Source organism: Syngnathus floridae, chromosome 10 (genome assembly GCF_059516105.1).
Source record: "Syngnathus floridae isolate MCC-2025c chromosome 10, RoL_Sflo_1.0, whole genome shotgun sequence".
In the NCBI taxonomy this organism is placed as follows: Eukaryota; Metazoa; Chordata; class Actinopteri; order Syngnathiformes; family Syngnathidae; genus Syngnathus; species Syngnathus floridae.
Window position 1 is genome coordinate 6,883,903 of NC_142422.1, and position 24,482 is coordinate 6,908,384.

At 39.7% G+C, this 24,482-nt stretch overlaps 1 protein-coding gene across 4 annotated transcripts in view; it reads left to right on the plus strand.

The window, feature by feature from the left end:
* Window positions 1-24,482, plus strand: part of LOC148392158 (growth factor receptor-bound protein 10-like) — a 44,543-nt gene that overhangs the window by 2,771 nt on the left and 17,290 nt on the right. For all 4 annotated transcript variants that reach the window (XM_088386045.1, XM_088386043.1, XM_088386042.1 and 1 more), the window contains 4 exons: window positions 6,271-6,384; window positions 9,185-9,281; window positions 16,775-17,069; window positions 20,060-20,204. In XM_088386045.1, the coding sequence (XP_088242171.1) occupies window positions 6,334-6,384; window positions 9,185-9,281; window positions 16,775-17,069; window positions 20,060-20,204 (588 nt within the window). In that variant the 5' untranslated portion in view covers window positions 6,271-6,333. The remainder of the gene's footprint in view (window positions 1-6,270; window positions 6,385-9,184; window positions 9,282-16,774; window positions 17,070-20,059; window positions 20,205-24,482) is intronic.

The window sequence follows — 24,482 nt, forward strand, 5'->3', positions numbered from 1 at the left end:
GCAGTCATTCAGCACTAGTTAGTCTAGGCTTATATACTGTTAATGCCCCCCTTCCTGATGTAATGACACCATTAACCCAATGCCTGCTGGGGGACCACAGCATAGTTTATGTATGTCAAGTTACTGGATTTAAAAGCAACTCTTTTTTTCTGAAGCCGAATGCTCAAGTGGGCTGTCCGTAGTCAAAATGTAACCCAGTGACAATGAGCACTTTGGCACAAGCTGTGTGATCAGACTCTTCTGACTTGTATAAAACGTCTTTATTGAGTTCATTTGCTAAATACTTCACTGTTGTGAAAACCGATTTGGATATTTTGAAAAATACTTAAAGTCCCATGTAAAATAGATTCAGAGGATTGTTTCTAAATACATTGTAGAGAGTAGATATCGCATTAAACAATTTTCATCATTTGTGTTCCTGTTTTTTATGCATGCGTACGTGCATGTGGGTTTGTGTTCTGTGTGTGTTTGTTTCTAAAACAGCAGTCCAGTAATGTAGCAGCCTGCATGACCCCCCCCCACCTCCTTTCTGTGCTTTCTGTGGATTTGTGGTGTAAGATGTGACTACAATGTCAGGGAAAGCCTCCTAGAACATTGATTTGGGGTTAATCAGAGACACTTCAAAGTGTGGCAGGTGTGTACTTGATTCCCATTTAACACGAGTTTGATTTGATCTGAACAAAGCCACATTCCCAGTAGGAAGACATTGTGCACACTTATGCAACCCAATGATCATAATTATGTTTTATCTTCCCCACTCTCTAAAACAATTATCAAAATAAAATTTTAATTACAACCTTAAAATTAGCACCTGCAGTTTGGATGATGTTTAAAATGGAGTACATCTGATAATAACTGTGATTGTACTGTGCTTAACTTTTTGTTCTTGTGTCAAAAAGCTTACATTGATGTAAGCTAGCTAAACTTTATGGGGTCACCAATACCCCCCAGTTTACAATACTACAATATTGCGCCCAACTCCAAAGCATTCATCTTGCCATTGCATAAGGTTGGTTCTCCCAAAATCCTCATCCAATTAGGATTCCAATAGTCCTTTCACTCATTGACTGGTGCTATTCAGCTTTCCCCGGCATGACATCAGGCCCTCTCTTATAGCCCCACTTTACGCTGCTGCGCTCAAATAATGAACGCTGCCAATTAATGACTAATCAACATGTGCAACAAGCACAACCACTGAGGAGTGACTGCCATCTAATCTGCCGATTAAACCGGAATACAGAGATGCTCTGTTAAACTTGCTGTGTTGCAATGCAGAAGAAAAATCAGGCAGCCCACACGCATGCATCCAGTAAACTTGTTTGTTACACAAAGTTGATAACTGGAATGAAAAGTCTAATTTCAGAGTCAGTTAGAAAATCTAGTCATAAAATGCAAAGTGTACCATGCTTAAACTGTAGCATGCACTTTTTTTTTTAATGTGCTGCAATCTGATTGCTGTTGGGACTGAAATAGATTTTTAAACTTTGGGTACTCTTTTGAGTTCAAAACTGATGGGAATCCGAGCAATATGATACACTACAGTCAATTAAACTGTTAAGATGGACAGTAGATGCATTGATGCATTATGCATTGATAAATTCACAGTATCCAGTCGTATCCCTACCCAAGAGGGGAAGGATAACAGAATCCAGGGGATATGAGTGCAATAGTCACTTGTGAACGAGTCATGCAACAGTATATAAAAAAATTTAATGAAATACCCAGTGCATGTTATATTAACCCACAGTCATGCCCATGATCGCACCCCTGTCCCCTGTGTGGAGTTAAAAAGTCTGGGGAGGTATGATCCCCTCAGCCTTTCTGTGGAGCAGGACGGTGTCCGCTTCCTGTGACTGAAGTTGCACCTCCGTTTCGAGTTGGTGCCATGCAGTGGGTGAACGGGGTTTTCCTCGATGGACAGCAGCCTGGCCTTCACCCGTTGTTCCGCCACAGATGTCAGACCAGACAGCTCTGTGCCCACAACAGAAGCCGCCTTCCTCACCAGTTTGTTCAGGCGGGAGGCATCCCTCTTTTTGATGCTGTCCCCCCAGCACGCCACCGCACAGAAAAGAGCGCTCGCCACAACAGATTGATAAAACATACGCAGTATCACACTCATAATGTATATTGTCATGGTTCCATAGGTCATGTTGACATAGAACGTTTTGATAACTCCCAGCATTACCCTCCTAATATTTTTACTCAAAGTGTCTAACTAGTTTAAACATATACACTGCAATAATTGACCTACCCCCTCTTGGGGTCATGGTACGGTCAGTTCATTCATTTCAACGGCCTGTAGAAAAGAATGCACATATTGACTTGGATCTGCGCCATTTTTTGAATTAAGGTTATGTTTATGTTCTGGACTCAATAGCTCTAAGATTTTGGGCTGGGGGGGGTCAAGCATGGGAAATGCATTAAAACATTTCTCCACAGTTAGTTTTTTTTAGTTGTTTTGTATTATTTAATGATTAAAAAGAACTTAACAACAGCTCAGCAATAAGGACTGGTGGAAGATTTGGACACTTTTTAGTTAACATATGGTTCTGATTGAGTACTAGTTTAGCAATCCATTGTTTTTTAGTTAACAGGTTACACCAATGGAGTGGGCATTTCCTCATTTTCCACGTACAGTTACAGGTGTATAATGCTTAGTTGTCCCTATTTGTGTATATGTATATTATATCTTAGGCAGCTAAGCGGAGGGCAACTAGGGGGGTTGCTGTATCGCACATAATTTTTCACCCAGTACCCGATATGGAAAAAATGTGTTCTGTGCATTCCAAAGATGACTGAGCAGAGCTGAACAGCCCAGTGTTCAGCTGTGTCCAGTCCAATCAACTGTAGGCAAGTTGAGTAAGATGAACACATTTTGCAATTACATCCACAAAGAGAGAAGTTGACACAGCTGCACAGCTTAGTTGGAGCTGTATTTTCAGTTTATGATAATAAAACCTCCAGTGCATGTAATGGCATTATCCCAAAGCAACACAAAGAGCTTTTGTTACTTAAAAATAGATATCATTTGAGTTGTACGTAGTATGTCAGTTCTTTTCTCCGGTTTTACTGTATGAATCAGGTCGTGTTTCCTCAGTATTTCTTCTGCGATTTGATTGACTTCGCTCATTTGTTCAAATAACTGGTTCGTTCCTCTTTCTGGAACAAAGAAATTGCCAAATGAAATATAACCAAATAAATGCAGGATGATTTGAGAAGAAAAAAAGGAATTAGGAATCGAAATTTGAATCTAATCGGGTTGAGTGAATCATTACATCCCTACTCGATGAGCTCAGAGTTCGAAGTATTCTCTATTTATACCGAACCAGCACGCCAGCACATTTCGATGTTGCTTCCATCTGCTGTAGAGTGCTGCAGAGTGCTGATGCTCCTCTGGTTACTTAAAAACTTCATAGATTTGTGAAAGTTGGCTCAGTAAAGTCTAGAGTAGACTCTTTAATACGTAGCAAGTCTTGTCTCGTTTAAGTGGTTTAGGGTGGCAGTTGGCCAAAGACAAGCAAAGAACAAAGGAAATACAAGAACACCTCATTAGGCGTGCGACACTTTAAATATTTGGTCATAACACAGCTATTGGATGGGGGTTCTGCTCTCTTCACTTGTCATATCCCTGTCAGAACCAGATGTCACCTCCAAAGACAACGATTAGTCCAGTTGCACGCTTATTTACTTTAAATTGCCCAAGATTTCTCTAAGTTTAGTTTGTCCTTTTGATGTATTATCTAGTTGATGTATGCCAGAAAGAGATGCTTCAGATTTCAGTTTGTTGAGTTATTTTTTTTTCCTGGCTAGCACCTTGACATACAAGCAACTACAGAGATCTAATAGTAGTTCCAAAGTTAGACAAATGAAATTATTGCATCAGTAGGACAGTTTTAAAGTTTGAGACATTCCTTATCAGAGGAGCCAAAAGAGGTGAAGGACCTTCCTGTATGAAGTGCACTAAAATATTCTTCAGTTCAGTTACTTACTAATGGTCAGAACCACCACACCTCAGTCTCTTTTAGTGGCGTGATCTAACACCATTAGGATAATTGCATTGTCAAGGTCAGAGGACCATTTTAAGTATGCTGTTCAAGTGGAAGCAATCAAATCAAAGGGTCTTGAGAGACTGTAATCCTTGCACTGGAATGGCTTTGATTCTGGCAGAAATGAAGCAAAGGTGTGCTTGTGTTGAATACCTTAGCTTCGTTCATCACTGATAGGCATAGTCATGTGTTGCAAGTTATTTTCATGCTATACTCTACTCCAAAAGCAGTGGGACCATTAGGACAATGTTTTCTGATGACTGAAAACACTGTGGATTGTCATAAAACAATGCCCTGGCCGACAACAAAATGCTGAGATGTAAATACTGTATTTTTCGGAGTATAAGTCGCACCTCTTTTCATAGTTTGCGTGGGGGTGCGACTTATATGTGAACATTTTTAACCCTTTTTTTTGTTTTTTTGGTCACTCACACATTCACACCGTCATTACCGTCATTGTGAAGTAGATTCACTTCACGTTATTTTCAGACTAAACCGGATGAGGGTGCTCTCGGCCTGCTTTGATAAATTCACCATTGGCACATGAATCGTTGGGAAGCATGCTATTTGATACTGTGTTGAAATGCACCTGACTGATGTGTTTAATGTTGTTGTTTTTTGTAGTTCCACTCATTATCATTTCTAATGCTAGCTATTTAAAATGTGTCTTTTTTTGTCAATTCAAAGCAACTCCTGACTCCTAATAAGCATTGAGTCCAAGCGCAGCTCATCAAGAAATCCATGGCTCTAATGAGGAGCCGCTTGGAGAGTTTAGCTTGATGTTAATTTGTTTTGTTTTTGTTGTAAACTTTGTGTCTGTAAATAATGTGTAAATGACGAGTTGGACTTGCATGCCAGCTGGCCGGACCACACAAGCATTTACACAGCAATGCACACATATGCATAAACTGATGCACATTCATTACAAGACAATGCATTCAGCAGTCATCGCCACACCATCGCCAAGGTCTTTGTTTAGATTTCATTCATGGTTTGATCATTATTTGCGAGCAATTCTGGATGTTCCAAAAAAAACACTGTTCTCTAGATTTCTTGGAAGGGGGAAAAAAATCAGGTCATATGACAGGAAACTCAGGATAGTCTACTTGGAGTCACAGTAAATCCTGGATAGTTTTGTTAATCGAGATTGATTTCAGTTAGACTTTAGAAATACATCAGAAAAAGGTCAGGTCAAAATGCCAACATTGGAAGATAATTATTTTGCATTTTTAAGGATGCAACATTAGAGAAAATAACTTCACAAAGTGCCCCATCTTAAAAAAAGCTTCTCAATAAGCATAAAATAAAAGTGCTAAAATGGTTTCACTTTGCATGCATAGTAGCTATTTGTAATCATGCTCATCGGCACACGCATATCGTACCTGATCAGAATGTGCAGAGCCGCATAAAAAGAAACACACACACACATTTTCTCACTAGCACTCATGCAAACACAAGATAAAATTAGCTTTAATTAAAGGCAGGCCATATTTTGGGAATACCAAGAGGGGTCATGAACTGCAGCACATGAACACTCATGGTATTGAGCCTGAGCAGCTTGACTCCAAATTTACCCTCGGGGTCTAACTTAAGACCTGGAGAGGTGCCTGCGGTGTATTTTTGGGTTAGCATTCAGTGATGTTTACCCAGTGGTAGCAGTACTAAAAAGCTAAAATACCTTGATTTTAGTGGTGTTGATACTTTATTTCTAAACTCAAGATCTCCAGGCCTGATTAAAAGAGTGCAAACGACTTTTAAAGTCTCGTATGGAACTCTACATTGAATGCAAGTTGTGTGTGAAATAGTTGCATCCAGGTCAATTCCTCATTTTCCTTTTGCTATGCCTCGTGCATTGCTGGCAAAACAGTAGTCACGTGATAATTAGATAGTTGCAAAACTTTATTTTTCCATCCGTAGTATACTAGATTTACGTGAAATATACATCAAAGTTAAAACAATCTGCAAATATCTGCAATTTAGCCGATTATTTTTGGCCCATGTTTGCAGGACCATAATCGGCCGATTTTTGCCCTAATCTTTGTATCCATCAACCATTCTTCACCTTACTGTCTATCTTTCTATCTTTCTTTCTACATTTCTATCTGTCTATCTTAGTCTATCGGTCCATCCATCCACCTATATATCTTTCTATGTAAAGTTATCGTACTATTTTTCTCCTACAATTTTGTTTTTACTCACCTCAGTTTTTCATTTTCTTCTGCAGGTCCGTCTTTCAGCAGAACTGATCCAACTAAGTGGCTTATAGAAAATAATTGAACTCAAAAGCATGGCTGTGGCTGGATGTCCCGACTATTTCCTGCATCATCCTAATTATCAGGTAAATTGCAAGATGGATTGTTCCGTCATTTTGAGAACCTCACAAGCTTTGCTTGAAGGATAACAGTTTTTTGTTTATTTGTTTGATTGCTTTTAATTCATTTGCACATAAAGAAAACAATAAAACAACCAGAACAAGGGATAGTGTGCAGGTAAGATCATAAAACCCAGATAGGGTTTATTAAAATCAATCTCACACCATTATACATCATCATATACAGTAAATATAGACCAAACATATAATAAGTTATGAAATTAATATAATAGAAATGAAATTAAAGAAGTTAGTACATTGAGGGCATACAAGAGAAATATCTTTCAGAAATACCAACATATTAAAATAACTGTTTGCGTATTCCAATCTTAGGTGTAAAATTATGGAGTGAGTTTGACACAGATGAGATTTAAATCTATTTGTTGCTTAGCTGGACCCCTCTATATCTTATTGAAAATTGACAGAATGCCACTTTAAGGTTCTGAACGTCTCTGTTGAACCGATATATGTTGTGAAAGAGTTTTGCTTAGTGGAGTTGAACCATGACTTGAATGCACACACTGTTCGAATTTGTGCTGTACCATCACCAGCCGACCAGTGTTGCGGAGCTGTTTGGATGACTGGGTAAGGGATCAGTCACAGTCTGGTAGCTGGGCCCACAGGCAGTGTGTGTCAATAATGGTGATTTCTGCTATTTGGAAGAAGCACTGTTGACTTTCATTATCATTTTACATCACAGTGATGTAAGTCTCATTATGGTACTTTCAGCCTGACCAACAGAGCTTAAACCTGCGACAAATGATTGGCTATGGTTGGGTTGTTCGTTGATGTTGCTCCTCCATGGTGAAGACAAACTGGACCGCTTGTCTCGTTAATGGTTGTGAGCTGAAAGGGCGACATTTGCTCTTTTTCTTTGCTGGCATTTATGGCTTTCCTCCTCTATAGGTCTTTCTAACTGGACACCTCGGAGGCCAGGCCACGCGAAAAGAGCATGTGTTCTATCTGTATTGACACTGCAACACTTTCAGGAGGTTTAAGGGAGTTGTTTAGTATGGAAAAGTGGCATGATGTGTGAATGAGAGTTAAGTATACAAATGTAGATCAACACTATCCATATAGGCTGGATTTAAAATATCGTTGAAGCGATATATGGGTTTCGATATGGGTCAAAGCACTGAAAAGCAGGGGGAAAAGGGTACATAATTGTATTTTCTAGATATATCACATCAATCAGGGAAATTTTGTTAAATGTCTATGTCTAGTATGTGATTTTGCCAGATGGAATGCTAGGAGTGCATATTAATAATACGCAGATTATTCACAGTATACAGCGAGTCCTCGCTTTACGTCAGTGTTTCATTTATACCAGTGATTCTTAACCTTCGGCCAAAGTGTGGGATGAAAGTACCACCTTGATTTCTGGGAAAAGATTTGTTTTACAGACATGGCCGCCAAATAAGTTGGGCTTGCTGCAGTGGGCTACCGTGGGAAAATACTCATTGCCGCAATCCAAGCTAATGACTGCAGCACACTTACAAATGTGCCACAATCATGAAAACATGACCCCAATTTTGGATTTTTAGTCTTCACCTAAAGTACATTTTACTGTTTTTTTTTCAAAACCACAAAAAACACAGTGTGATTGTCAAGAAGAATAAGACTGCCACAAAGAGAGAAACAGAGCAATAAAAAACGAAAGTGGGAATATCTTGAGAGGCTCTTGGCAATGATTGAGCGCTCGATTCACTGACGGCAACTGTGTATTTTGGCAACAGAGACTCTCCACGCTTAGCTTTCTAGCCCCAAGTACATATGAAATGATGACTACGCTCTGGACCCATTGTACCACATTCTATACTTTTCTCTCAGAACCTGTCATTAAGTACTTTTGCTGTCAATTCAACATGACTTGAAATGTAACATTAAGTTTATCCAAAAACATTGAAAAGCAAAGTCCTTCACTGAGCAATGAGATCTTGTACTCTGTGTGAAATGAATGCCACAGGGACATAGGTCAAAGCCTGGTTATATACTGTAGCACCTTACCAGAAACAGGCAGACCGACTAATGATAGCTTTTGCACCATAAGGATAATAATACATGTTCAACCAGTGTCTGCTTTACTATTATTAAAGATAAGCGCGGATGTCTGAATAATTATCTCATGGTCTATTGTATTGTTTCGTAGTTTTTTGTTTATTCTCTCATTGGGATCAGCAGAGTTGCATTTACCAAGAAAGTATTGCGATAGTGTTGTGTAAGACAAACAGTCTAAGCCATCATCAGCCTTCAGTCCAAGGACATTCCGTTCCACTTCTTGTTAGGCACTATCTGAACACTAAATGCACCCGCATTCAATGTAGGTCTCCCTGGTGTGGTTGTATCAAAAAATCATCCAAATTAAGTCTATAAATTATTTCCTGTATTTCCAGAAGAAATAACAATACATGTTCACTTTCAACATCTGGTATAAAGCAGTGTTTATTTATTTACTTAATATATTATTGTTAGATGATACAAAGTGACTATGGATGTTTCTTTTTCTTGACAGTGTTTAGATTATAGTTTTACCTCTATTGATATGTTCTTATCATTCACCTGATTCAAATGAGCAGGTCAGCAGCAAGCTCAGAAGAAGCTTCATAATGATCCCGATCTTTTGAAATAGGTGTGCTGGCAGCAGGGAGACATCGAAATAGGCAGGACAGTGGCCCATGGAGATAGTTTGGATAACCCTGTGTTATGCCTTAATAAAATTACTTTCGATCTGACTTTACGTTTCTGCTCTAATTTTTGTGCTCGTCAGCAGGACAATAGAGATCGATCCACCAATCACAGACAAGCGAACCTCATTGGGCCGGGCTTCCAGCAATCAACCGACCACAATTCACCAAACAATCAAGGTTGGTTACGTTTTTTTTTTTTTTTCATTATTACATTGTAACATAATTTAATTGCTGTACCTTATTAACAGCCTGGTGTGTACAGCTTGTCTATGTGTTTTTGGGGGGTATATATTATTGAAGGGGAAATTAAGCTTAAAAATTGCTTCATGAAACAGTTCTATTTTTGACATTTTTATAGTTTGTCTGGTCGTGCAATGAATATGGATTTTTTTTGTTTGCCATTAAGGTAAAAATGGCTCACCTTAACTTGAATCCAAGTCACATTGTGGCCAAATTCTGGTCGATTATTATGTCTTTTGATGCTGTCAATAGTAAAGCCTTGTCCGTGGCAAAAGCCAAATTGTAAACTAGCGATACGTCACACATTAGTTGTCCTACCTATTTTTTCTCCGTCGTTTGGCAAATTCATTTGGTGCGATATTTTCAGTAGTCACCTTTACATAATGACATACTGTATTTACACATATAGATGTTAAATCACGATTTAATCAACATTCATTCAAAAAAGTGCACGGTGTCTGTTTTTTTATTTTATAATTCTAAAGTATGCTGCTCAGCACAAGCCAGTATTAGCCATTTATAGGACTCCCAAATCATTACCAGGAAAAATTCCTCTCGTCCCTCACCCATGCAGGGAATGAGATTGTTGCTTTACTTAATAACTTAACAAGTTGGCTAAACCAAAGAGTTGCAGCTTTTCTTTGCTTGCACTGTTGACACATGTGCACATCAAAAGAAAAGCAGCTCAATTGTTTAATTTTGAAGTCATAAAGCCTGTCCCGTAGAGTCTGTTGATGGCCCTCGATGTGATGTGTACGTCCAACTTTGCCCAGATCTGCTGTTAAGTCTGAGTTCATCCATGAGGTCAGAGGTACGGCTAAACAAATGAGCATCAAACAACAACCTCTGATGCTCTTTGGAGAACCATTACACAATATACTGTATATATTGTTTATATGTTAAATGAATGTCTTAACATGTGGAATAGAAAGGTCACAGAGAGTGGTTCTATTTCTGGGTTTAAAGGTAGCTAAAGGTTGTTACACTGCTTGTGGTCGTATGTGTATCGCCTGTCTTCAGTATTGTGTGGGGGCCTGGATGGGGGATTGGAGAAGAGGGTTATTTTATATTTGGTCCTCTCCCGCTGTAAACATTTGAGCTGTTCAAAGGATGATCTGTGCGAACACAGGGTGCCATTATAACTACGCGGCCTATCTAATTGTACTATACAGGATTGGTCCAGGACAATCGGAGCATGAGATTTAAGCACAATATTGGCTCAGCATGGGAGGCAAGGGCGGGGAGTCTGCGAGGACTCTACCAGTGAATTAGAGCGCTTGGCCACGACATGAGAAACAAATGGAGCAGAAATTATATTGTCATTTTTTGGGATCAGCCATATTTAGAGAACTCTAGAGAACAGTAGAGGCCGATGAATGGGAATGAAGCCAAGGAATATTTTGCTGACACTAGATTTATTTCACACACGTGTTGAGGGCCTGATTATTGAACACCCCGACTGTTGACCATTTACTTTTGCATGTAATGTGTTACTTATTGTAGCAAAACGTAAAACTCTAGCATGCATGACCTACTCTTGAAATTTGACCTTGCTTGGAGCATTACTAGAGGGATGATAATCCTTGCTGATTTTATTAAGCCTGTTTTCCAGTGATCTGGCTCTTTTGCTTCACAGCAACAATAGTCTTAAAGCTGCTTACATTGGAGCAAACGGAGCAGCTTTGGAGGAATACAACTCGGTATTCTGTATTTGATAAATTTAGAGTGAGAGCATTTTATTAGTGGGATTCACAGTTGATCTTTAAGAAACACCAGTTAATATCTAAATTATAAATGGACAAGTCAAGTTGTTGAAAGACACGGGTAGCCTTGGTTTGACATTAGTGTGAGAGCCACACACTAACATGCCTTAAACCTCCTAGCTGAGCTTGCAAATATTCAAAGGAGCATCATCCCAAACATATACAGTCACTCAAAATATTCCATAATGAATTTTAACAGTACTGGTGTCCTTGCAGCTACTGGTGTCCTTGCAGCTGCTGGGCAACAAATCCCATCGTTGTTGCCAATGCAGCGGAGTAATCTGACGGCACAGCTCTCATGAGCTCATAGTTTGAAATGAATCTCCCAGCTCCAGTTATTCCTGCTTTGCCCTTGTAGGGATAGCGCAACACGTCACAGACACGCATATTCCCTCTCGAATATTTAAGCACTACCTTCCCAAAAATAATTTAATAGCAGAGTAAGGGAAATGTGGCTATGCAGATTATGATGGGCAACTTGCTGGGCTGTGACCACTGGCATAACTAGGATTTTTTTTTTTCTTGGGTGGAATGGGGGGCCAAGTATATCCCAGAGGGTCCATTTTTTTTAACAAACCCTCCAAATTCCTCAGAAAACTCAGATAAACTTTAACTGGATGGGCGGGAAATGTGGAAAAATACCAGAAAAAAATTGATGAATAACCCCCTCCGTCTAGCTCCACCAGCGGTTGTAATCGCTCAAATATTCACCGTGATTGGACTAACAGTCAAAGTTAGAAGTACAGTACTCACAAAGGCACTATCAAGAAATTGTATTACAGGAAATACATCTTTGGGTGTCTTGCCCATGTCAAAAAGTTTTAATATAATTTAAATCAGGGCTCGTATAAGGCCATTTCCGAATAGTCCATTGTATTGCTCTTAGTCATTCTTGGGTGTTTTCAGCTGTGTTTTGGGTCATCATCCTATTGCAAGACTTGCAAGAGGAACTTTTAGACCTCTGGGCAACAAATTACTCTTAAGAATACTTTGGTAGTTTTGAGCTTTCATTGTACCCTGCACAGATTCAAGACGCACTGTACCATTAGCAGCTCCAGAACAAACAGAGTCTGTTCCATATTTCACAGTAGGGACAGTGTTCTTTTCTTGGTCGCATTCATTTTTGTGTCTGCGAACATCGAGCTCATGTGTGATGTGTCTTGTCCAAAAGTTCCAGTTTTGTCCTGCCTGTCCTTTGTGGCTTGTCAGCATGCAGTGTGTCATTTTTTTCCCCATGATTTATTTACAACAGTGGTGTTCTGGAATATTTTCTTACCATTCATATTATTAGTCTCTTCAATTTGTCATCAATGTTCCTACTGCGGCCACATCTAGAGACATTGGCGCCCATTCAGAGGGTCTTAATTCCGGAATAGGTGCAACTGCCATCGCAGTAACGTCAAACTGCTTGGAGATGGTCTTGTAGCCTTTAAATTTACCGTATTTTCCGGACTATTAATCTCAGTTTTTTTTCATAGTTTGGCCGGGGGTGTGACTTATCCTCATCAGCGACTTATGTGTGAAATTATTAACACATTATTATATCATTTCACATGTTATTTTCACACTAAACTGCAAGATGGCGCTCTAGGCCTGTGGAATAAATGGAACTGCAACTGACGATGAGTCTGACGTAAGCAACGTAGAAGAGCAAGTGCTGCATCTTCTACCTCTGGTGTTAACGGAGTTATTTATAAGTGACACAGAGGATGTACATTTTTCTTTTAATTTAGTGATTTGGAATGACACAGATGGTTTGGTGAACTTGTTCGTATGATATTTATGCTATAGTTAGCTGAATAACTCTTAATATGTTATGTTAACATACCAGGCTTGTTCTCAGTTTGTTGTTTATATGTCATATAACGTTAGCATACCGTACAATCATTCAGCCTGTTGTTGCATCTATTCTATTTTTATTTTAAATTGCCTTTCAAGATGACATGTCTGTTCTTAGTGTTGGATTTTATCAAATACATTTCCCCCAAAAATGTGACTTATACTCCAGTTTGACTTATATCTTTATTTTGCATTTTATTGCTGGTGCGACTTGTACTCCGGAGGAATTTATTGCCCAGAAAATACGGTAACTTACAATTTCTTTCAAATCTCCTGAGAAAACAATCTTCACTTCCTCTGGTGCATGTTAAGTGTGACACGTATATTGTCACCAAACAGCACAGTTGGTTGTCTTCATACGACCAAACTCGATTTGTGAGTAAATTGTGATATCATTTGCTGCATTTTCGCCAGTATTTAAAGATGTATTCCATCCAACCTTGAGTAAGAAACAGCTGTTACTGAGAAAGCCATGTCCTGTGATCACCCTTACCCCGTGTGAAGGGAGTCCCCTCCCCAAATGCCCCTCACTATGAGTCTAGCTCGGTGATCTGTGGTTTTCCTTTTGCTATGTACTTGCCTGTTTTCCCCCCTTAGCCTTTTCTGTTTCCCTTTGACCCTCCCACATTGTCTCCCCCCGCTCCATTAGGATGTGTGTGGGTGTGTATGTGGGTTCTGTCACCAGTGTTATTGTACACCCCACAAGCCACACTTTACAGTTTAGACCTGCTCTGTCTATACTCCCTTTTGAATGGAAGCCCCTCTGCTGGGCTTGAATTCACATTTCACATGCTGTTTTGTGCATGTGCATGTGTGTTCAATCGATGTTCTACGCATGTATACCTCTTGACAACATTCTTTTTTCAAAGTGAGCGTTACCCCTCTTTTCAGTTTGTAACAAGCTGAATAAGAGTGCACAGACTACATTCCTGGCTTAAGGACAAACGGTGAGCCATATGCATCTGCCATCGGTACAATGGTCTTGTTTTGGCTTTGTCTCTCTCCCTAATTACCAGTAATATTCAAAACAAGCTTTTATGCAGATTCCGACAGACCTAACTAGTTTTACAGTTGGTTAGTACTGCATATAAATTGGCTAAAACAATAGAGGATGTTGGAGGATTTTTACCCCCAATTTAACCAATTATATGTTCTTAAAGAGAAGGGAAAGGGCAAAACATGTCAGAGGACTAAATGAACAGAGTCCATGAAACAAAGGAACTTTAAAAACAATACTGACAGTGTTGTCCTTTTAACCTATGAAGAAATTGCTGTCCTGTAATTTCTCTTCTCTTGACAGAGAAGCGATACAATACAGGGCAGCACTCTCGGGACACCATTATGGGTGTTTGATGAAATGTTAGATCAACAGACATGTCTGTAATTGCGTTTATTTTTGTAAAACTGTGGCCGAGTAGTTTGAAAGATATTTGCATGCAACTGCTGTTAGCTGTGGTGATGTTCATTCTGAATAATTAAAACACGGGTGAAGCCGGGAAACAAAACTCTGAATTGTTTAAATGTACGACATAATTACAAAAAAAGAAGATATTGATGTGACCCAACCAAAACTCTCCAATATGTCTTTAAGTAAATTTTAAGGGTCATTGATTGATTTGTATAATTTCTATTTTATGCATCATTTTCCCTTTTGTCTCTAACATTGCATTATAAAGAAAATAGAAAAAAGCTGTTCATCCCGACAATAGTTTTAAACATCAGCCCATGGAGACTTTGACTTTTAACAATGACTTCATATCCTGAGTTTGAATACAGGTTTCAGTCAGAGTATCTCGTTTAATAAGGGGACTCGCCACATGACTTGCTCCCAAAATATGTTTAAGCAACTGCATCGCAGTCACAAATTCCTACTGTCAGCAGCTCTGCTTTGTGTGCTCCCTGCTGCCTGAGCTGCTCTGATATTTTAAGAGGATCTAATGATTGGCTGTAATAATGTAAGGTCAGGCGTGTCATGGCAGCTGTGTGTTTGCTTGGTATGAATAAAGGTGTTTACGTGCTCCCCTTTGCCTGCCAAAGACGAGCGGTCGGTAGAACTTGTCTCTTGTTGCTCTTGTCTGGTTCTACTAGGTTGAGTCACGAGTGTGTGCTCGTCATGATTTGCGGTGTCAACAGCCCGAATGACGCACACCTTTGTTTATCTTATTGCAACACGCAAAGGTGATTATAATCATGCGACTGATAGTGACTCTCACAAATCCTTGATCCAATGGTATAAACGGGTTGGATGTGCTTTTTTATACAAGCAATTGTGCCGTTTTCTTTATCAAACGAGTTTTTAGTATTTTGGTTTGGTCTAACTTGAGCTTGCTTTTCTCACTCCTTCCCTAGCCCTAAATATGGCCTTGTATGCACCCTGTGTTCTGTGGTTTACACCTCTTTAGCTATAAGTAGGTGCTCGAGCTTACATGTTGCTATTAATACCAGCGGATTAACCACCTGTGATTTACAGGCACCTGTGAATCGGATACCTGACACGTTTTCAGGAAAAAAGTATTCCAAGAAAACAGATCAATGTCTGGTTCTTTGTTGGATACTTTGTTGGTTTGGGGCAGATTTATGCTGATACATTCAGGGATCCTTTGGTACAATATATATACCTAGAACATTTAATTATTTTTAAATATATGTAAGAAATTGTATGTTTCTTGGTAGGATCTAGATGTCAACTGCAGTGCTTAAACCCAGAATGACAGTATTTAGCATTATTGAAATATAAACAATATATTTACATTAAAAAAAATTGTGAAATATGTGCGAGTTCTAATTCTTAGTTTAATTTCCTATTGAAATAATCTCCTAATGTCTGTATTGCTTCCTGCTGCACAGTTTGGGATCTTCTGCCCCTCACAAGTGGTTCTTGTCTCCCCCCAGTGGTGCGATTGTTGGTCCCTCTAGATATGTGAGCTCTAGATGCAGGGATTTCATGATAAATTCATGAACTAGGTTTGGGTTTTTTGTAATGAAGCGTCACTTATCGGAGTCGCCACTGCAGATTGTAATTTAGGAAGAGCAAAGTTTTTTGTCCAGTTTACCCCTTGAGCTAAAACTTCCACAGAATGAAGCAATTAAATACGAACTTCCCATCAATTCCACTCCAAACTTTGATACATAATGCTTGGAGTCAGTTAAAAAATTCACTTCATGAATGTCAATGTGCCTGGAGGTTTTCACAAGAGCTTTGAAGATACATTTCTCCTCCAGAAAAAGAATTTGACTGCTGGTTTTTAAGATCCAAAAAGTAGAAGGTTCGATACATGCTGTGAATTTTGAGCAGATGCCGACAATATGATGCCATTGCGGTGAACCCCAGTGCTGAGAATTGAAAAGTGTTTTTGACAGGGCAGCATCTTATCCATAGTCAAGAAAATCCTGCTAAATTAGTGTTGTGGCAAAATTGTGTGTGCGCTCGCGTGCGTTTTTGCGTGCGTGTGTTGAGCGTTTTGTGCTTTTCTTTTATGGGATTACTGAGATTTAAAATGGTGAGGTTAACAGTTCAGATCCCAACCACAATGAAATGATTGAGAAACTGAAATAGAAGTGGAATAGCCCCAACAATTTCCTGGGATTTTGCATTTTTGTCATCCCTGAACTATCTAAAAGAAACTCACTCACTCACTCACTCACTCACTCACTCACTCACTCACTCACTCACTCACTCACTCACTCACTCACTCACTCACTCACTCACTCACTCACTCACTCACTCACTCACTCACTCACTCACTCACTCACTCACTCACTCACTCACTCACTCACTCACTCACTCACTCACTTGTATTCCTTTTTATGTTTGGTCTTGTCTTCCAGAAGATGATCTTGATTTAGAAGCCCTGGTGAATGACATGAATTCTTCCCTGGAGAGCTTATACTCCACCTCCAGTGCCCAGCAAACAGAGTCTACATCGCTACTTCAAAACGGACAGACCTCAACTTCTTCCCAGCAACCCCACAACCACCATCGCCCTAACACGCACCTCGCGCAACTACAGCAGGGCCATCATTTGCTAAGCCATTCCTCACACGAACCACCCTCCTCCGCCTCCATTGATCTACCGCAAGCAAGCCTATGCCGATCACAACCCATGCACATCCTGGCTGTACGGTGAGCGGGCTGAACGTACAGGACAACTTATAACTCGTTTGGATGTAGAACTGTGTTGTAAGAATAGTACACATCAGGGGTGTCAATCTCATTTTAGTCGCGGGCTGCATTGTAGTCATATTTTCGTTCATAGGGCCTTTATGACTATCAACCCAAATAAATTTAGGAACGTCTAATATTATATACAGCATAGGCTACTCAACAGACTGATGAATAACTACTTTGAAATCAGAGACGAGTAAGAACTGTTAAAATTTAAAAAAAAAAAAAAAAAGAATGCTAATAAAAAATGGCGAGAAACATCTCTAGTTTTTAAAAGTGAAGACAATTTGCAATTTTAGTATTGACACAAAGTTGATGCACAATTTATCTTCGTGGGACAAATATAATTACACTGCGGGCCAAATTTGGCCCACGGGCCATAGTTTGAAACCCCTGCTCAAGCTAATCAGACATCAAATTTCAAAGAATTTTAAAATCACACCGGGCGTAATGCGTAAAATTTCAAATAACTATTCCTTTTTAGTCGGCTTTTTGCTCTTCTCGGCAGGGCTGCGAGTGGGTGGAAGAATCGTTGCCAGTGTGGTGATAGTGGTGGAAGTAGCCTGTAGATTTGGTTTTCCCACAAACATGCTCAGAATTGTCTGAATTGCCGCTTACTTCTGGTCCTCATAAATCTTGAGATAAAGGCAAAAAGAATCCTGTACTAGTCGTTCAGACTTTCATCGTTGCGTGTGTGAGTTGTTCGCACAGGTCTGTGAGAATACGTCAGTACACATACTTGAGCTTTTAGCATGCACACTTCGAATGCAGCAGAGTAGATGATTGATAGACTCTAATGACAATGCAACTAGCTGTTGATTATTAACATCCATCAGTAAAAAAAAAAAAAAAAAAACTAAGGACCTGAATTTGACTACATTTTCATGATCTGCAGAGAGAACATATTTGCATTTTATATATTCGACTCTGCTGCTATGTTTTGTTGCATGTCGCGCAGAGGAAGTTCCAGGAAACTTTGTGGCCTTTGATTCCATCTGTTTTCTCCTTTTTTTACCATTGGAGGACTGTTTCTTGGTCACACAGTCAAAAAAGCCACCCAGCCAAAGGAAAACAAAAAACATAACCGAAGTGTGGTTTTGCACAATGTGCTGGGATCGCTTAATATTACTGTTTGAAGTTGGAAGTTTTTGTGACTACAGACATATTGTTTTGGAAGGGTTTGGTAGAAGTCCAAATTGTACAACTTTAGGGGCACTCAAATTAAGAGGATCCACCATATTTTTTAGACTTTGAAGTGATACTAAGTGTGACTAGAATCTGATAGATTAATATACGGATTTGATTGTATATTTATTAGGAACCTGCACAGTGTGCACCCTCCCAATATGTAAATGTTTCTGTACAATTCCTCATCTGTAGCCTTTCAATGCCCTCTCCCTTCTTGTCAGGCCCTGTTTGTCTCAAACAACACCATCAGGTCAAATTCTCATTAATTTTATCATCAAGCGAAAGCCTATTTCTCAGTTTAAATAGTCATAGCTCACAGTCACCCTGAGGCATTCATTATAGGCTTTTGCCTATACATTCTCTGTAGAGCGGTCTGTAATAATTATCCCTGTCCAAAGTATTTGACAGAAGTAGAGAAGAAATGATCAGGTAATAGACTATTCTGTCTTTAAGGACTCCCGCTTTCTCGCCTCTTCTCACAAGCACTCACACACAAGCACAGACTCAGGCCCCGAAGTTCTTATTATTCAGCGCTGACCTCTGGATAACCCTGTTCTCAAGCTCAGATGGGACAACATCAAAAGGCTCGCTCCCTTTTGAACTCGCTGGGTTCTACAGAGAAATGATAGAGGCAGGGAGACAGAGTTGAAACCAGAGAGTCTCCCACAATGGTTTTCTGAGCGCACACTATTCACTCCCCCCCAAAAAAAATTAAATCCTGAAAAGTTTATGATCGGCTGTCAAACCATCATCCCTCTTCTGAGCCACAAGCTTATAGTGCGTATGCCCAATTTAAAAAAAAAAATGCTTTAAAGAGATGGCTTGTTTAATATTGATGTGTGATAAATATTGCAGAAAATTAGCCAGCAGGCTGCAGGGGTCTGTGATTTCTCCTGGCTTGGAGACTGTTCATTATGGCAAGATCAGACAGAAACAGACATGAGCTTGGGTGCTATACAGAAAAGATTTTCTAATATCCCCTCCTGCACACAACTCACATGTGTCAGCAGGTCTTGTTATCCTAAAGTTAGACGCACTTTTCACTCTTCAGGAAGATGTATTATGTCATGACCACAAATGGCAGTTGATAATTTAATTTGATACATTTAATACAATAACAGGTCAATCACCCTCACTCTTTTCAGTTTAACTGAAACTGGATGTTAAAAAAAAAACACTAAACATCCTATTCTGTCTGAATTCATTTTGCATTAATTGAACATTCAAGATATTCAATCTGAACTTCAATATAAATTTCATAGTCAGATAAGATTGCAATTTCTGACCATCCTTCAGCCTTCACTGCTTGTTATAGCCCAGAATAATAATTTTATAAATTCAGCGGTAGAAAAAGTAACAAAACAAAAATTTTTATGAGATTCATATTATGCTTCCCATCTCAGTTTCTGCTCCCCTTGTGTTTCATTCTAAAGATAGAGAAGAAAAACACTAATCATTTATATTTTGACTAGAGAATGAATCATTCTGTCATCTGTACCATTGGTATGTTTGTTCTCAAGTATCTTAATCACAAATCATTGTTAAATTAAATAAAGACCAAGTCAAAACTAGGTTTTTCATTATTGTAACGTATATCAACAAAGTGATCCACTTTCCTATTTGATGAGTCTGGCAAGTTTATTTTCGAACTAATTTCCCCAGTGAGTGTAAACTGAAACTAGAAGAGAATTCCAATTGAACGGACAATGCCCGATAGGCAAACGTAATGACTGTTTTGGTGTCCTTTTGCCATTGTCCAGGAGGTTGCGTGAAGAACAGCAACAACTGAGGACATCCTCTCTCCCTGCCATCCCCAATCCCTTCCCTGAGCTCTGCAGTCTGGCCAGTTCACCTGTCCTCAGTCCTGGGTCGCTCCCTCCCAGAGAACCTTCCACCGGCATATATGTAAGTGCAACCGACCTTCACCGAAACCAAAACATTGGTGGAATTCAATCTCTTTTCAGGAACCAGTTATTTTTGTAGTTGTGGCCTTTTCACTCGGCAGTGAATTTTTATGCGGTTTCACTGGATATAAAATACACTAAGTCAGAGTCTGTGTCGCTTGGCGAACAGGGCAAGACATCTGCAATGAATATGGGCGAATTTCGATGGATTTATAGTTTGTTAGATTTTGTTTGTTGTTTTGCAGATTTGGGATATCATAAATCAGTTGCACTTTGCGGTCTGCTGTGTGTTGCACATGGACGTATAGGAATTTCCCTTGTCAACATCTGCCCCATTTTTTTCTTTTGGTAATTTCAGGCATGGGGATTGCTAGCACATGATGGTACTTGTGTGTGGACTCAAGAGTGTGTGCGTTGTGTGTAACAATGTCCATGGCAGGATTTTACAAGCCTTTGCCAATTACCACTTGTGTCTCTAAGATTAGGACACTGGCCTGCCTATTCCTGGAGGTTGAAAGCTCATCATCATCATCATCATCCATGGTAGTTGTTAATGATCTACACATGGAGCCAGCTAGTTCTAGTTCCAGTAACGTACCAGTTTACAGTAATGTGTGACCAAACTATTTATTAGATGTATCACCCCCTGTTCTTGTCACTGATCCCCTTTTGCACTTCCAGTAAAGGTATTTCTATTTTTGTGCCAAATGCACGTCAGAGTTTAATATAGCCCACTTATCATTAATGAGTTTTGTGGTGGCTTATGATTGCAACTTGAGGACTGAATCCCCCTGCTTGATGTTATTCTCAGCCTCCAAACATTAAGTTTCATTCAAGTTCAAGGTCATCATTAACAGCTGAGTTGTTTATTTCCATGCCGAGAGAGGTAGTAGAGGTAGAGGTAGTCGATACGAGAAGCCGTGGCAAAGATTCAGGACTGCCCAGTAAATTTTTGGTTGAAAGGTCAAAAGGTCCAAAAATGAATGTCTCTCTCTTTCTCACAGTGACATAAGTATGACTCAAAATAAGTAGGCCGGGCAAGACAGGAATTTTCTTGATGTTGTAATTCCCAGACGGCCTATTAAGAGTGCTGCGTGGACCAGGAAATGAAGCGGGGGACTGGAAGTGGTGCAGGGGAGTTGGAAATGATGAACAGAGGTAAACTCTGTAATATTTCTTCTATAAACTAAGGAGAGATTTGAATATCAGTTTATCCAGCTGATCCTTCTTAGGGTTTCTCGCAGTGCTTCTCTGACTGCAATCCGAAAGAGTTTGCATGGGTTTCGATTGAGGTCTCTCTTCATTGCGTCCCTGTTTGAGTGCCGACATGCTGTAATCTTAAACACGCACTGGATGTATAAACGAAGAGGAACACTCTTTACCCCCGATTTTGTTTTGCTGGGCCAAGCATTTGCAATGATGAGTTGAGGAAGAACTCGAGGTCTAATGCGTGTTTTCAGTGTACACACTCCAAGCGCTCACGTAAATTGGTGTGAGAGTGCTTCGGCGCCCGTCTGTGCCTACGACTTCATTTGTTTTCTGCTCGTGTGTTTGCACGTCTTGTTTGCCTTTGCGAGTTCTGTAAACTATTTAGAGAATTGGCAGTGTCTTTTCCGCGTTAATGGCAATGGAAAATATGGCTCATTGCGGTTATTCAGAGTAAATCCAATTCGGCACCTTTTCTACTCTGACTAAACCTCTGGATGTGTGTGAACCCAGTAACACCAGTTCCTTGTAGGCATTTGAGTGATTCCATGACAGGAATAATATGTTGAGTGTTTAAAATATTGGCAAGTATGTTGTAATTCTTAGTCGCTCCCACCTTCCACAGCTCCTTGACCTTTAGAGTTTTAAACACGTGTCATTTTTGTGCGTGTGTCTGCCTTGGTTTCTCTTGTACGAGTCCTTCCCTGCCTCCTCACATGCAGTCAGCTGGCGCGCTGAGAGGTTTTTCTATTTGTTTTACTGAATTCCTGAAACCTCCAGGCGCTTTCTGACAGACACATAATGCCCCAGTTCCCTCCCTCCTGCTCTTCCAGCTCCCTCGCCTCAGTGCTGGAACCATGAGGAAGTAGCACACAACTTTCAGGAATGACTGGGCAAGCTTACAGCTGTGGCTGCAATAGTCCCAACTAACTCAATTTCCACTTCCTCATCTTATGTTTTATTTTATTTGTTTTATTTAAGAAAATCGTGTCCTTTTCTCCTCGTTTTTCATTTCCACTTTTGGTGAAAGGGATCTTTATATTTGATCTTCATGAATCATAACTTTCACACAAAGTTTCATTTGAAAATACATAAATATAGGCTCCTAACATTCAAGCAAAGAATGATTATGGAGCATTAAAATAATCTGTCAGAGGCCACTTCCCCCTAAATCCTAATGCTTCATTTTATCAATACATTTCAGTACTTCCACAAAAAACTTTCTTAACATCAGTGATGTCTGACATGACCTATCGATAAATGAACTATTTACATTTCCTGCATTTCATTTCAAATTCTCTAGATATGGGATTCCATAGGACATCCATTCTTTTTTGGGAGGGTGGGCTCAAATTTGAAACTTTCACAATGTAATCTTTAGCTGTATTTACTAGTTGAACATTGCGTTCTTCATTTCCTCGAGGTGTGTCGGAAAGGTTCCAAGACTGGTGACAGCACAGAAGGTATATTTCAAATCCAAACTACTAGTTTTATCCTTCAGTCTAATCCCCCTGGAGTGAAATGCACCTTTCCAGTCTTAAAGCCTCCTGGAAGGATTCATCTGGTATCCTCCCTAGCAGCAACATCGCGGCTATCTTGATGTCGTCCAGGTCCTTAAAACAGACCTTGTTGAATTGCTTTCCCCTTGAGCTTGGGAAAGAGTAAATAAATCACACAGAACCAGTTTGGCTAGATATTCTTTTCAGTCTGGAAGTGTCAGATGCTCAGGCCATTGTGAGCAAGGCATGTCATAGTGAAGTCACCATAACTTGTCATGCTACAGCTCTCAAATCTTCACGTGCATTTAACAAAATAAACACAACAATCATTATCTCTTTGTATACAAGTTTGATGATCACGTCCACATAAGAGATTGTAGTTTGTTTTTGAAATATATCTTTTGTGACACCAGTTCTTGGGCTTTTCTGACATGCTTTGCAAAATCCTTTAAAGTGTGTAGGATATAGTAGAAAAGATTAAGATCCACAAATACTCATAACGTTGGTGCTATTGTGCTTGGTGGTGTAAGGAAGAGTGTTGTTACCTTTCCTGAGACGCTGTGTCCTTGAAGCCGGCCAAGTCCTTCCAGTATGGGAATATTCATTTGATCACAGTCTTGCCAGATTTTGTTGGATTTACTGTACTTGGACTTGATGTCCTCAAGATCACTGCTCTCTGCTGTTGCACGCTCCCCACGTCCTGCCCCTCTAGTCTGTATCCAATTATCTCCCTATCTTTGGGTATAGATAGATGTGGCTTTCTCTCTGTGTGAGACGTACAGTTTTGTTTCCCTCAGCCGGGGCCCCCTTCTTCCATCGCTTCCTCATCTAAAGCACAAAGTGTCTGTCAAAGTGTCTGTCTGAATGTTTGGACTAATAAAGAGTTGTGTCCAGTCAAGGTTTAGCTGACGTAAAACATGCTTATTCACTCATGAAATGCAAGGCCTAAATTGGCACACCGAGCTTGATACTGTAGGAAGCAGGCCTGTCGAAACAAATTTATTAAGTTAGTAAATCAGTTTTTTGAAGGGGGAGAAAAACATCTGAGATTTTATCAAGGCCATATCGCCCAGCCGTGCTATGAATCCTTTAGGCCCTTGTGTGGAAAAAAATGTCGGACTTTTGTGTAGGACCAGTCAACAACTTGTAAACACAAACACTTAGCACCTTGTAAATTTTCACAAGCAGACGTGTGTTCTGCAGACTGCACAGTACACTGATCAACTATGATTATGACAGCTCCAAATATATGACAAACTTGGACAGTAGGTATCCTGCACATTCAATCTCCACTTTTTATGTCATCTCATTTGCCACTGAATATGATCATGAATACATTTACAGTTGATACAAAAGGTACGTATATAGACTGAAGTCCAGCCATTAAACTTGAACGTTATCGTTAGTATCTTGCACCACTTGATTGTAAGCAAATGAGTTGAGTTTTGGAGTCACATCACAGTTGTTTTATTGTCTACATTTGTCTCTGTCTCTTATATCTGAACATGTTTTCATTCATTATTGGTAAAATTTAATAAATGGGTGTCTGTGACAACTTTTATCCCCGAGTAAGA